Source organism: Propithecus coquereli, unplaced genomic scaffold (assembly GCF_000956105.1).
Source record: "Propithecus coquereli isolate 6110/MARCELLA unplaced genomic scaffold, Pcoq_1.0 Scaffold64, whole genome shotgun sequence".
In the NCBI taxonomy this organism is placed as follows: Eukaryota; Metazoa; Chordata; class Mammalia; order Primates; family Indriidae; genus Propithecus; species Propithecus coquereli.
This window is the reverse complement of record NW_012152396.1, coordinates 104801-117622: the sequence shown is the minus strand read 5'-3', so window position 1 is coordinate 117622 and position 12822 is coordinate 104801. Positions and strand designations below refer to the sequence as shown.

Below are 12822 nucleotides of genomic sequence, written 5' to 3'. Positions count from 1 at the left end.
TCTGGCAAACATTATTGAACTTAATACATATTAAAGAAATTTCCAGAAACTTCTTCCTCCAGGACCTTTTTTTGTTTGTTTGTTTTCTTCAGGGAGAGTATATACGTATACATATATACATATATATTTGTCTTCTAGAATTTCTTCATCACCATAGATGAGTTTTATATAAAGAGTCATATTAAAGCACAAAGAACCTATAACCAATGGGATGAATTGCAAACCAGTTAAGTTTTCATGCGGCAGGAGTAGCATGGAGGACGGATGATTGACATATCACTAAACTTATTATAACAGAGTAGTAGCCCCTCCTCCCATAGATATGGAAGCGTAAAACTGAGAGTGGGGAATATGTAACAGAGGGAATGGCCTGAAAAAAAATGACAAAAGGTGTTTTCTGTCTCTTCAAAACTTCCCCCACTCTTTCTGGGAACTGAGACCTACATCCCTGCCTCAGGCAGGTGGTTGGGAGGGGCAGGGGAATGTCTTTTTTTCTTTGTGTTACAGGAGATAGCTGGGCTGAACTGTGGGTTTATCACATCTCTCAAAAAAACACTTTGCTTGAGCAAATGCCATAATCCTCAGTTGACAAATGAAAAGTGCCAATGCTATGTCACAAATGAACAGCAGGTAACACACAGTATTACAATCTGATGCTGGTGTATCTGAGTAATGACAATACTGTTACAATAGTCACTTATTTTAAAATTTGATCAATGCTGCATTTTGTTTCATATCTAGTTTCCCCAAAATGGACAACATGCAGAATGTCTTCAGGAGGGAGTTAGTGGACGTCCAGGGTATTCCTCTCTTCTGGGGCACAGCTGAGGAGTGGTCCACGGTAGAGTCACTTGAGGCCCAACCAGATGATCTTCTGATCTCCACCTATCCCAAATCTGGTAAGCCCTTTTCATTCAGTTGTTCTAGATACTTAGGTAGTGAGTCATATATGTAAACCCGCTGATCTGCTGCTTACTAGTCAGGTCTAACCCGAATTCATTAAACAGTTGTCAAGGGGACACTGTTGGTGGTTGCCGGGAGAGTTTTGTCTTAAATTAGACCAATTCTTTTTCTATTCTGAAAGGCTAGCAATTGAACGCAGAATATATCTGAGACAAAAATTAATGCTGTTGTCTTGTTTTTCTTTTTAAATTCAAATAAAATGATCAAAACTGCAGATATATGTGATTTGGGTACATTTATATATATTCTAGAATATATACATTTGGGGCATATTAGGATGTATATAAATCTTCTGTACATTTTGATGTTTAAATATTTTGTTTTTATATTTAAACAACTGCTGACCTCAGTATGCAATCTCAGAAAGGAGAATTTAAGAGGGCTTGAAATGAATCAATAATTTTTATTTTTCCAGGTCTGTTTATGACAGAGTCTTTGATTTACCCAATGATAAATGTACAAAGAGAGTGCACACAAATGAGACTCTCTCTCTCGCCTTTTATGCAATTAAATTACTTGGGCCCAACTGTTCTAGTTACTAACCCTCTAAAGTCAACTTTCCTTAATATGCCTACCTCATTTCTTAAAGGAAGAAGTTTTTAGTAACTATATTGACTACTGATCTTCCTTTTAGATTATACATATCAAAATTATTTCAAAGTAATATTTAACAAGTTCTGGGATTAAAGTCCTGAATGTGGGAAATCTAATCTACCAAAATCGTAAACACTGCATGAGAACAAAGGGTTCCTACTAGGAAATAACAAATACATGCACAATGAAGACCTCTATAGACATTAGAAAAATAAGCTCATCTTGGCAAAACATCTTTTTTTTTCCTTACTGCTTTGCATTGCTCTCCTTAATAGCTCACCAAACCCAAATTAGGACCAAAACCACTTTGTATTTCCTTGTCGAGATAAATCCTTAGAGAAGGGAGGAAAGGCAGACACTGAGAATGTACACGCTCTTTTGTTATTGCTATTTTTTAGATATATTCAAAAGAAGAAAAGCATTTAGATAATCTTTGAGTCCACCAGACAAGGTGGCTCTTGTATGTAATCCCAGCCAGCTACTCGGGCTGCTGAGGAGGGAGAGGATCATTTGTGACCACATGTTTGAGATCAGCCTAGGTAACATAGCGAGACCCTGTCATCAAAAATAAAAATAAATTAGACAGGCATGGTGACTTGTGCCTGTGGTCCTAGCTACTTGGGACTTGGGAGGCTGAGGTGGAAGGCTTGAGCCCAAGAATTTGAGGCTGTAGTGAACTGTGATCATGCCACTGCACTCCAGCCTGGGCAACAGAGAAAGACTGTCTCTAAAAGTAACTACCTGATTAAATAAATAATTAAAAAAAAAATCTTTGAATGGTATCTTTATACAAATAGTTCATCTACAGATATACTCTTTGAAGCTGAATTTTTTCTCACATAGTAAAAGCTAGATGGCTATACATAGCTTGATCACATGCTCTGTGGGAGATTTTTTTGTTTTTCCCTTTACAAGCTGTTGTGAACATGTCTTAAACTTATTAATATATCAATGCCTTGCTAATTTGGTTAGAAAGATCCAAATTAACTATCTCCTTATATGAGCTAAACTTTGTGCTTTTTTTCTTTTTCCAAAATCATGGAAAACAAACTTTTCCAATACAAAGCATCCAAAATAGCTAAATTGGCATTTCTTTCAATCAGACTTCATGGGCCACAATGTGAACTGATCACTGATAGATTAAACGGGTTACATTGTACTTTGGAAGTCAAGTTTAAGTTTTTTTTTTTTTTTTTGTAATGAATTATTGTGTAAGCCTAAGCCAGATCAAACGGTAAAATTTCAAGGATGCTGAGATTGATTTGGCTCACCTTTTTTTTTTATACTAGAATCGTCTATGGCAGGATAGGGGAGATTGCCTAATATAAGTATTCATGATTTAGGGACAAGGCAGAGAAAGAGTTGACCACAAGAAAGGACTGAAAAAGCAGCCCTAAAGTACTCTAGTATCTGGAACCACTCAAATGTGCATCCACATGTAGATCACTCTTCAAAAACATTGCTGTGTGAGTGGCTTAATTAACTGATTAATTCATTAACTTAATTTTTTAGTTACCACCACTATAATTTAATTTAAAGACTGTCATTACACCTTTGGTAAAAAGAAGGGAAATGGGAACAGTAAAGAAGATATTTTCTTCCCGTGTCTTATAATTATTTTTTAGCAGTACCTCTATAACTTGGTCATTGAATGCTATAAACAAGTGCTTTAGATTCATTTCTCAAAAGACTGGTGAGACATGATTATCTTAAAGGTCACAGTGGCTTGATCTACGCTAGTCAATCAGAATCTATTGTCTTTTGTTTGTGAGTGGCACATTGGTCAGCACATACGAAATCTCAAGGTTCTTTTCATTTTCCTTCTTCACTCCTCTTTTTGAGTCTTATTTGTAGGACATTTTAATTAGAACTTACATGTATACAATATATATATGTATATGTTCAAGATAGATAAGGATCTCTTCTATGTAAGGGAAGAAGAAAGACAGGAAGTAAAAATAAAGAGAACATTTTTGTTTTAGATATTGTTATACAACTTCTTTACCTACCTCTATTTATCCTCTTACATGCTTTTGGACACATAAGTTTAGAGTTTCTTCCATTTTTTTTCTCTCTTAGGAACAACCTGGATCAGTGAAATACTGGATTTGATCTATAACAATGGGGACGCAGACAAATGTAAACGGGATGCCATATACAACCGAGTGCCTACCATAGAACTTATAATTCCTGGAATCATAAGTGGTATTTTTTCTGAATATTTCTTTTCAATATGGGAATAAATCTTTTTGTGATGTTTAGAGGAGTCATGATGGAAGATGATACAGATGAAGCTTGGACAGTCATTAATAAATCACAAGTGTCTATAATGGAAGAGTCAGAATTTGGCTATACCAATACCTACATTATACTCTTCCTCCATCCAAGGATAATATCTGCATAAGAGAAGGTTTTATGTAGCATATCGTTTCTTTAAAAGAAAGGCGGAAGTCTTCCAGGTTTAAATATTGAGTGATCATTATGTAGAGAAAATTCACTTTTTTATTCAATACAGACTCTTATATAGTGCTAGTTAGCTGATATTTGCAAAGTGTAGGAAAAGGATTATGGGAATATTTGGGCTTGCATTATTAGTTTTTTAAAAAAATATAGTCACGAGCCTCATGGTGTAATTTTTTCTTAGAATTTTAATATAGGAGACATGGAAAGGGATTTTGAAATCCTCTAGTACAATTTTCTCATATAGAAAATAAGAAAAAAGGAAGATAAATGAAGGAAAAATCTGGACAACTTGACTCTTGACCTATTGCTGTTTCTGCTTCATCACAGTGTTATACATCTGAGGATTTTATAGACACTTACGAAGACAATAGTCTACTGTTTCACATAGGCAAAAATCAGTCTAACACAGAGCTTATCATTTTTTTATCTCATTGTAGATTTTAAGAATATATGAAGTCATATGACCATTTCAAGCCATATAGTAGGGTTTATAGAAAGTTTAGCATATATTGTAAATGACCATTATAATTCCACATTTATAATGTAATTTTTAAAATTTTTGTGATTGTAGGTGTTGAGCAGTTGAAAAACCTGCAGTCTCCTAGATTGGTGAAAACACACCTACCTGTTCAACTTCTCCCTTCTTCATTTTGGAAGAATGATTGCAAGGTACAAATTTTAAAGAAAAATAATTGTTATTTGTGTTGTAATTTTATTTATTTTTTTTACCAATTATGTAGAAATGCAAGATGAGGGAGTACAATCCCTGGATAAATCATTGCAAAAATAATAAAGTGGCCCCCGTATCCCAAGGATCAAAATAACACGAGTGGACCCCAATGTTGTGGGGAGTGATGACACTCAGCGCCCAAGCATTAAGAACCTGTCAGGTTCTCTCAAAGATGGCAGTCACTCTCTAAGTCCTTCGATTCACTGTCAACTATGTGATAGATATTCAAATAATTCCACAACTGCTTCTTCATGGTTCGACATAATTATAATTTACAAATATGGGTTTATTATTGGTTGTAAGTTATAAATTATATGTAGTTATATATATTTAGGGATTAAGTTTAGGCTTCTTTTTTAATAAACACTTTTATTCAAGTTTATCATTTAGGAAGAAAAGTACCTAAATCCTAAGTATACACCTTGCATCCTACGTAGCATATAGTCCTGTAGAATACCTCAAGCAGTGGGAAAAAGACAGATACATTTGAAAAATAATTACATATCAGCAGGTAAGTACTAATACATGAAATCAAAAAAATTCTCTGAAGGTTGGTGCAAAAGTAACTGCGGTTTCAGACTGTGAATTTTAAATCATTATAACTAGGCTCAAATACATCTTTTTAAGTCAAAATAAGAACCATTACAATCAACACATTTTTGCCAATGAGAAATAAGTTTGCTTATTCCTATAGTGTAAAATTTTGTGCTTTGGGATTTGACGAACTCTTGGAAAGCATTTTCTGCATCCTGCCGGTTGTGGCAGTGTTTTCCTTGCAAAAAGTTGTTGAGATGCTTGAAGAAGTGATAGTCGGTTGGTGAGAGGTCAGGTGAATATGGCAGATGAGGCCAAACTTCGTAGCCCAGTTCTTTCAACTTTTGAAGCGTTGGTTGTGCGACGTGCAGTCAGGCATTGCTGTGGAGAATCGGGCCCTTTCTGTTGACCAGTGCTGGCTGCAGACATCGCAGTTTTCAGTGCCTCTCATTGATTTGATGAACATACTTCTCAGATGTAATTTTTTCTCCGGAATTCAGAAATCTGTCGTGGATCAGACCAGCAGCAGACCACCAAACAGTGACCATGACCTTTTTTTCGTGCAAGTTGGGCTTTGGAAAGTGCTTTGGAGCTTCCTCTCGGTCCGACAACTAAGCTGGTCGTCGGCAGTTGTCATAGAGAACGCACTTTTCGTCGCAGGTCACAATCCAATTGAGAAATGGTTCATTGTTGTTGCACGCAGTAAGAGAAGATGACACTTCAAAACAATTTTTTGGATTTTTGGTCAGCTCATGAGGCACCCACTTATCAAGCTTTTTCACCTTTCCAATTTGCTTCAAATGCTGAACGACCTTAGAATGGTCACCATTGAGTTCTTTGTAACTTCTCATGTAGTTGTAAGAGGCTCAGCTTTGAGGTGGCTCTCAATTGGTCGTTAACTTCCAATGGCCGGCCACTGCATTCCTCATCTTTAAGGCTCTGGTCTCCTTTGCAAAGCTTCTTGAATCACCATTCACTGTACGTTTGTTAGCAGTTCCTGGGCGAAATGTGTTGTTGATGTTGAAAGTTGTCTCTGCTGCTATATGACCCATTTTGAACTTGATTAAGAAAATTGTTCACATATGCTTTTTGTCTAACATCATTTCCATAGTCTAAAATAAATATAAAATAAATAGCAAGTAATAAGTCATTAGCAAAAAAAAAACAAGATAAAGCGAGAAATGTGCATTAAAATGATGTATAATGTAACCACATTTATTTAAGAATGTATTCCAATATCAAAGGGCAAATTTCAACAATGCTGAAACAGCAATTACTTTTACACCTACTTAATATGTGGCAAGGTCTCATTGATGAAAAAAAAATTGATCAGCATCCTGAAGAAAGAGTAGGGGAATTTTCAGGTATACAAGATGTTTCATAGAGAAGAAACTGCATATGCATAGGCTAAGAGATGTGAAACAGCAAGGGATGTGTCAGAGTTCTACAAATGGCTAAATGCAATGTGTAAAATGCAAAGTGGTGAAAATGAAATAGGCAGTCACCAAATCTCTAGATTTGAGAAAGGTGTTTAGAGTAGGCTTTAAAAGAATGAGCGAGAGATGTTTTCCTTTGAAAATTTGACTGATTGTACTTTCATCCTTATTATACAAAAAGTCTTTGTATGATTATATTTGTGTAATTGTATAATTTGTATAATTATTATACAAAAAGTCTTTTCAAAATACATGTGTTTATGTGTGATTTCTTTTTTACCTTTCAAAGTCTAATGAGAAACAAGAGAGATAAGAAAGTAGGGATGTGTTTTATTCCTTAATTGCAGTAGTGAAAATCTACAGAAGCTCCAGAAATGCATGGCTTGTTATTAGGAGAACTGGAGGGTATCTTCAGGACAGTCTTCTCTTTTACACCAAGGCAAGCAGACCTCAACAAATTTACAGCAGAGGAGGAGAGATAAAGAAAATGATGTATTACCATAGTCCCTTGGTATTGCAGTAAGAAGTAACTGGGAATGTTTGTAGGTTTAGTATTTTCTCAAGAAGTTATGTCAGCAACAGTCTTAACTCTTAGAACTCTATATGCAAGCTGTTGAAAAAAATTGTTTTCTGACACTCTCTTTTTACCTGAATCCCTGTCTCAGACTATGAGAACTACTGCTAGTAACTTGGGAATATAAAAGTTCCTATTTCCTTTGCCCATGAGTTGGGGAAGAAGGAAGCTCTTACCCTACTAAGGTTAAAGAAGGCTTCTTCCTGAATGCGTTATCCCTTAGAAATACATTTACTGCACGGGTGGCTGAGTCCTCAGAAGTATTAGATGTGCTTCATGGGAGAAGTAGGCTTAATGGATTTCACTGAACTTGTCTGAAAACCTAATTACCAACGAGACATAACAATGTCATTTCTATTGGGAAATTGTGTTCAAAATTTCTGCCTTCATGCAGATTTGAGGGATATATACATAAAAGAAATTCTAATCTCACATCAATCATAACAAACAGCAATGATTGTTATGTAGCCATGATCTTGGACGGAATGAAGAAGGTTTAATCTTTTCTGACTGTAAATTTATCCAAGTAAGAATTTATTTTCAATGAAAAATTGGGCATTTTTTCATCCTTTAAAGTTTCCTTCTCCTTTTCATTATTATTAATTTAAATAAGTGATACAGAAAAATATTCCAAATTTAAAGATAATATTATTAATTTTTATTAATTTAACTCTTATTATAATTCTCATGTTTGATTTTCCATGTTTCACGAGATCTTCTTGCCCAGTGTAGTGGCACACACCTGTAATCCCAAGTTCTAGGGGACTGAGGCAGAAGGATTGCTGGAGCCCCAGAGTTCCAGACCAGCCTGGGCAACAGGCTATTGAGACCCTGCCTCAAACCAAAAGAAAAAAAAGAGAGAGAGAGATGTTCTTCTTTTGGAGGGCTAAAGAGTAAACAGAGGTGTGAGAGATGAGAATTCTTTGTGTTAAAACCATATACAGCTGTGATTATCCTATGTCAGGATACAAACTTAAATGCCAAAATCAGAAAAGAAAAAGTAAGTATTCTATCAAAGTAAACAGAAGTTTAAAAATTATTAAACTGTAGAAACAAAATGCTAATCTCCCATATCTCCCTATAGATGATCTATGTGGCACGGAATGCCAAAGATGTGGCCGTGTCTTACTATTATTTCTACCAGATGGCAAAACTGCAGCTCGAGCCTGGGACTTGGGAAGAGTTCCTGGACAAATTCATGACTGGAAAGGGTGGGTCCAACTCTTCCTTTAATCATGGAGTTCCACAATGGAAACTCTTTGTTGTAAGGTGATATGAAGTTTAAATGTAAGTCTTGTGTTATAAACCAATTATGTACTTAGCTCTCTGGTAATGCATTAGGAAGACTACAGAGGAAGCAGAATATATTGTCATCTGTTCTCTTAAAGGATTTTTAAGGAATAAGTGACAGATATCTGAGTCCTTAGTCTCATCATTTCATTAATGATTAGTGACTAAAGCCAACTTATTTAAGCACTTTCCTTTTTCACTGCCCACACCATTGCACTGTTTTCATTTTATGCATATTCTTGAATTCTCTCTTATCTACCGTTTCTTCACGTTTATTATATGAGTGAAAGTTTTGTTCTCCTCTGTTCTTCTACCTGTGTATTATCTTCTTCAGGGAAACATATTTACATCCATGATACTAACTCTACTTATAATTCTCAGATACTCTCCTACACAAACTCTCTCTTTGAGGCAAATATATCTCAATGGTATCTTGCATAGATTTACCCCTGTCATTGCTTGGACTATTTTTTTTTTTTTCATAGAATGTCATCCTCATTTTCATCATCAAATCCCAACTCTTCTTTTTTAGATTCAAATGCATTCTACTTCCTCCAGAGCCCTTTCTGAATTTCTCTGTTCCTATAATTCTCTCTTATTCTCTCATTCTGGCCTGTGAACTTCCATGTCACTTATTGTCTGCATTACTCAGTATCTGTCACCTTGCTCTTGTAGTTTTAGTTTTATTTATTAGAAGTTGTATCAGTTTATTGGGGTTGTCATAACAAAATATCATAGACTGGCTGCCTTAAACGGCAGAAATTTATTTTCTCACAGTTCTGGAGGCTAGAAGTCCAAGATTAAGATGTCCTCAGGATTAGTTTTTTCTGAGTCCTTTCTTCTTAGCTTGTAGATAACTGTCTTTTCTCTATATCTTTAAATGGTCTGTGTGTGTGTGTCCTAATTTCCTCTTCTTATAGAAATATCGATCATATTGATCAGGGTCTACTCTAATGACCTAATTTTAACCTAATTACCTATTTGAAGACCCTATCTCCAAATACAGTCACATTCTGAAGTATTGGGGGTTAGGACTTCAACATATGAATTTTAGGATAACAGAATTCAACTTATTACAAAATTATTTTGTCCTTTCCAAGTAGATTTTAAATTCACTGAGAACAGGGTTATGTCATATACTTCTCTTACCTTTAGCTTTCCTCTTTCTTGAACTAATAGTTAATCAGTGTGTATGTATTGATAATGATTACTTGTATGTATTGATAATGATTAATAACATTTAGCCACTCTTTATTTTGCAAACATTTATCTTTCAATTTAGTGGCTTTTGGTTCTTGGTATGACCATGTGAAGGGCTGGTGGGAGAAGAAGAAAGATTATCGTATCCTTTACCTATTTTATGAAGACATGAAAGAGGTAAGAGGAAACTGCAATTTCTTCTTTATTTTTGAAGGAAACCTAAGATTCATCTTCTATGTATCATACTTTCCTTTCCTCTTGGTCTATAATTATGGCTAATCTATTATTCTATCAATTGTGCCTTGAAAATAGATCTTGTACCCATCTACTTCTTTCTAGTACTACTGCCTCCCACTCGATTCATGCATCTATCTCAACTTTTTTAGAGTATCTCATCTTGCTTCTGTTATCCACCTAGAGAGAATGATCTTTCTAAAATCTTAATCACAGTGTATTCACTTCCTTCTTAAAATCTCTCAATGGCTTCTTGTTCTACATGTGATTAAAATAATTAAGCTAATTCATAGAGCTTGGCATTATTTAGTCCTTGTCTATTTCTCCATCTTGTTCCTGTGCCACCTTTCTCTTTCTCACTGAGTGAGTCTACCTGAAAAAAAAATTCCCCACTGACTTCAGTGTAGCCTTTTCTTTCAAGTCTTTAACATCCGGATTTTGTGAGCCATATCGGCATTCAAAACTAAAGCCTGTAACAAGTAAAACTGTTGTTACTCTGGTTTACCGGCCTGAATTTTCTTAGGACCCCACAGTCCTGACTTAGCCTCATTTTGGTCGCTTAGGTTTCTCTGAATTTCTTAAAGATGGCCATGATTCCCATTCATCTCTAATTTAGGAAATCTGTTCTACATCTCAAGGGAAACCACCTCACTCAGCTAAGGTAATTACCTCTCTCAAGTTCCTTAGTTAACTTCTTAGCTTCTTCTGCACCCTGTTTAAACCACTTTGCACTTGTCACTCTGAATTAAGGGGAAATATTACTCTAGCTATGGGTCTAGAAGCAAAAAAAAAAAAAAAAAGTGTTTGGATGTGAGTCTTTCAGAGGATAAGCATAATTTGAAAGAAAACTTTCCTACATTAGGTCGCCATAAAGTCTTAAAGCAAGGGAAGTTTAGTTTTCTTGAATATGGGAAGGAAATTTACATCTTCTGGGAAAGAAGGTGCAGAATTACTCATGGGTCCGTAATTCTTTGTGTCATCAGATCCACCATGAATATTCTCACTCTGAGCTTGAGCATTCCACCCTTTCTTCATCAGTCTTCCGTTTAACTTTCATGCGACAGATTTGGCACAACTGTGAATTCAACTTTCATTGTGATTCTTCCACAAATTAAGATTTGTGTATAATTTTCACCAAATTCAGCTCTGTGACTATAAGAAATAGATTATTTTAGGGCCACCACAGTAACTTTCTTGTTCCGTTTCAATAAAGTGAGTTGAATCACTCAAGAAAGCTAAATCTCAGGTTGTCTTTCTGCCTGATATCGCCAGGTCATTAAGATTATGATTCTGCCTCAGTTTGGTTTGGACCTCTGAGAAGAACACCTCCCTGATGAGTAGCAGAGGACAAACTCTTTGGCTTGAATGCCATTATTTCATTGTATCTAATATGTCTTCCTGTGTCTAGTGTGAACAACAGAAAAGGAAAAGCACAAGAAATACCTCAAATTGCATTGGTGATATAGTGATGAGTGTAGCTGCCTTCCAAGAAATACATCAAATGAATCTCTATTCATCATTGCCTTTATTCTTCCCACCATCCTTAGGTTGAAAAATGCACAAGGTTTTATTTGACTTTTCTCCTTATATACTCATGCTATCAAAAAGTCTATGTAAGTATGAGAAGCAGAAAGAGAATCTTCTTTCCCCTGTGAGAGAAGTCTTGCCATAGGTAATTCATTCCTGATGTTAGATATGCTAAAACAGGAAAAAGAGATCAAAGGATTTTGAAAATTATACTTAATGATAATACAAGCTATTATCATCTGTTATTCTGTAAGTTAATTCTTTTTTTGAATGTGAAAGATTGAATATTAATCTAATCTTTTTATTTGTATTTTTGAAACAAATTTTAATCTCCCTTCTGAGAAGATGGTTGCCTAGTATAATGAAAGGTAAACTATGTACTTGGGAAAGTAAAACTAAAAATGCACATAAAAATCTAAAATTATTTTCTTCATTACTTCGGCATGTGTAGGACCTTGGTAAGAGCATTCCCTGCTTCATGACTAAATCTACCTGAAATGATTCTTTTTCTCTTTAATTTATTTAGAACCCAAAGTATGGAATTCAGAAGCTGTTAAAGTTTCTAGAGAAAGACATGCCAGAAGAAATTGTGAATAAAATTCTCTATCACAGCTCTTTTGATGTGATGAAACAGAACCCTAGTGCAAATTATACCACTGTGACAAAGGAGGGGATGGACCATTCTGTGTCTCCTTTTATGAGAAAAGGTAGGGCCATCGTATACCAGTTTCTGTACAGCTTGCTACTTACATCATGGAGAGTGGAAGCGATAAGATAGGTGGTCAGATAAGAGCAATATCATAGAAAATGGAAAGAAATGAAGTATGCTGGGGAGAGAAAAATTAGAAACTAAACCTTAGAGGAAATAATCTGTGGCAAAGAAATTCCATCTTTGCTGCAAATCTAACATGTAAGACAAGCCTTCTAATGAGAAACATTTATTCAATAGTCTACGCATTAATTAGCATGAATTTTGGCCCCCATTGCTATATCAAAAGAATACCCTTCATTTATCTGAATTTTCTAGATATTCTCCATCTACCATAAAAATTTTCCTGTGCTAGATAGCTAGCTTACGTGATAGTAGGCATACTAAATTAATGAAGGAAAATGTCCACTCCTTAAAGTTGTTGCTATGCCTATGGTAAATCATTGCTTCCTCATTATTGAACTCAACATATATCATCATGCGAAATATAGTCCTTTAATAAATACATGTTAAATTGAATTCTATTTGTGGGCATGTCTGTGTGTGTGTGTGTGTGTGTGTGTGTGTG

General features: G+C 35.2%; 1 protein-coding gene across 1 annotated transcript in view; it reads left to right on the top strand.

The window, feature by feature from the left end:
- Positions 1-751: 751 nt before the first annotated feature.
- SULT1B1 (sulfotransferase family, cytosolic, 1B, member 1) overlaps positions 752-12822 on the top strand; it is a 14006-nt gene continuing 1935 nt past the window's right edge. The window contains exons 1-6 of the mRNA XM_012659848.1: positions 752-899; positions 3637-3762; positions 4592-4689; positions 8379-8505; positions 9867-9961; positions 12072-12252. Of these exons, the coding sequence (XP_012515302.1) occupies positions 752-899; positions 3637-3762; positions 4592-4689; positions 8379-8505; positions 9867-9961; positions 12072-12252 (775 nt within the window). The remainder of the gene's footprint in view (positions 900-3636; positions 3763-4591; positions 4690-8378; positions 8506-9866; positions 9962-12071; positions 12253-12822) is intronic.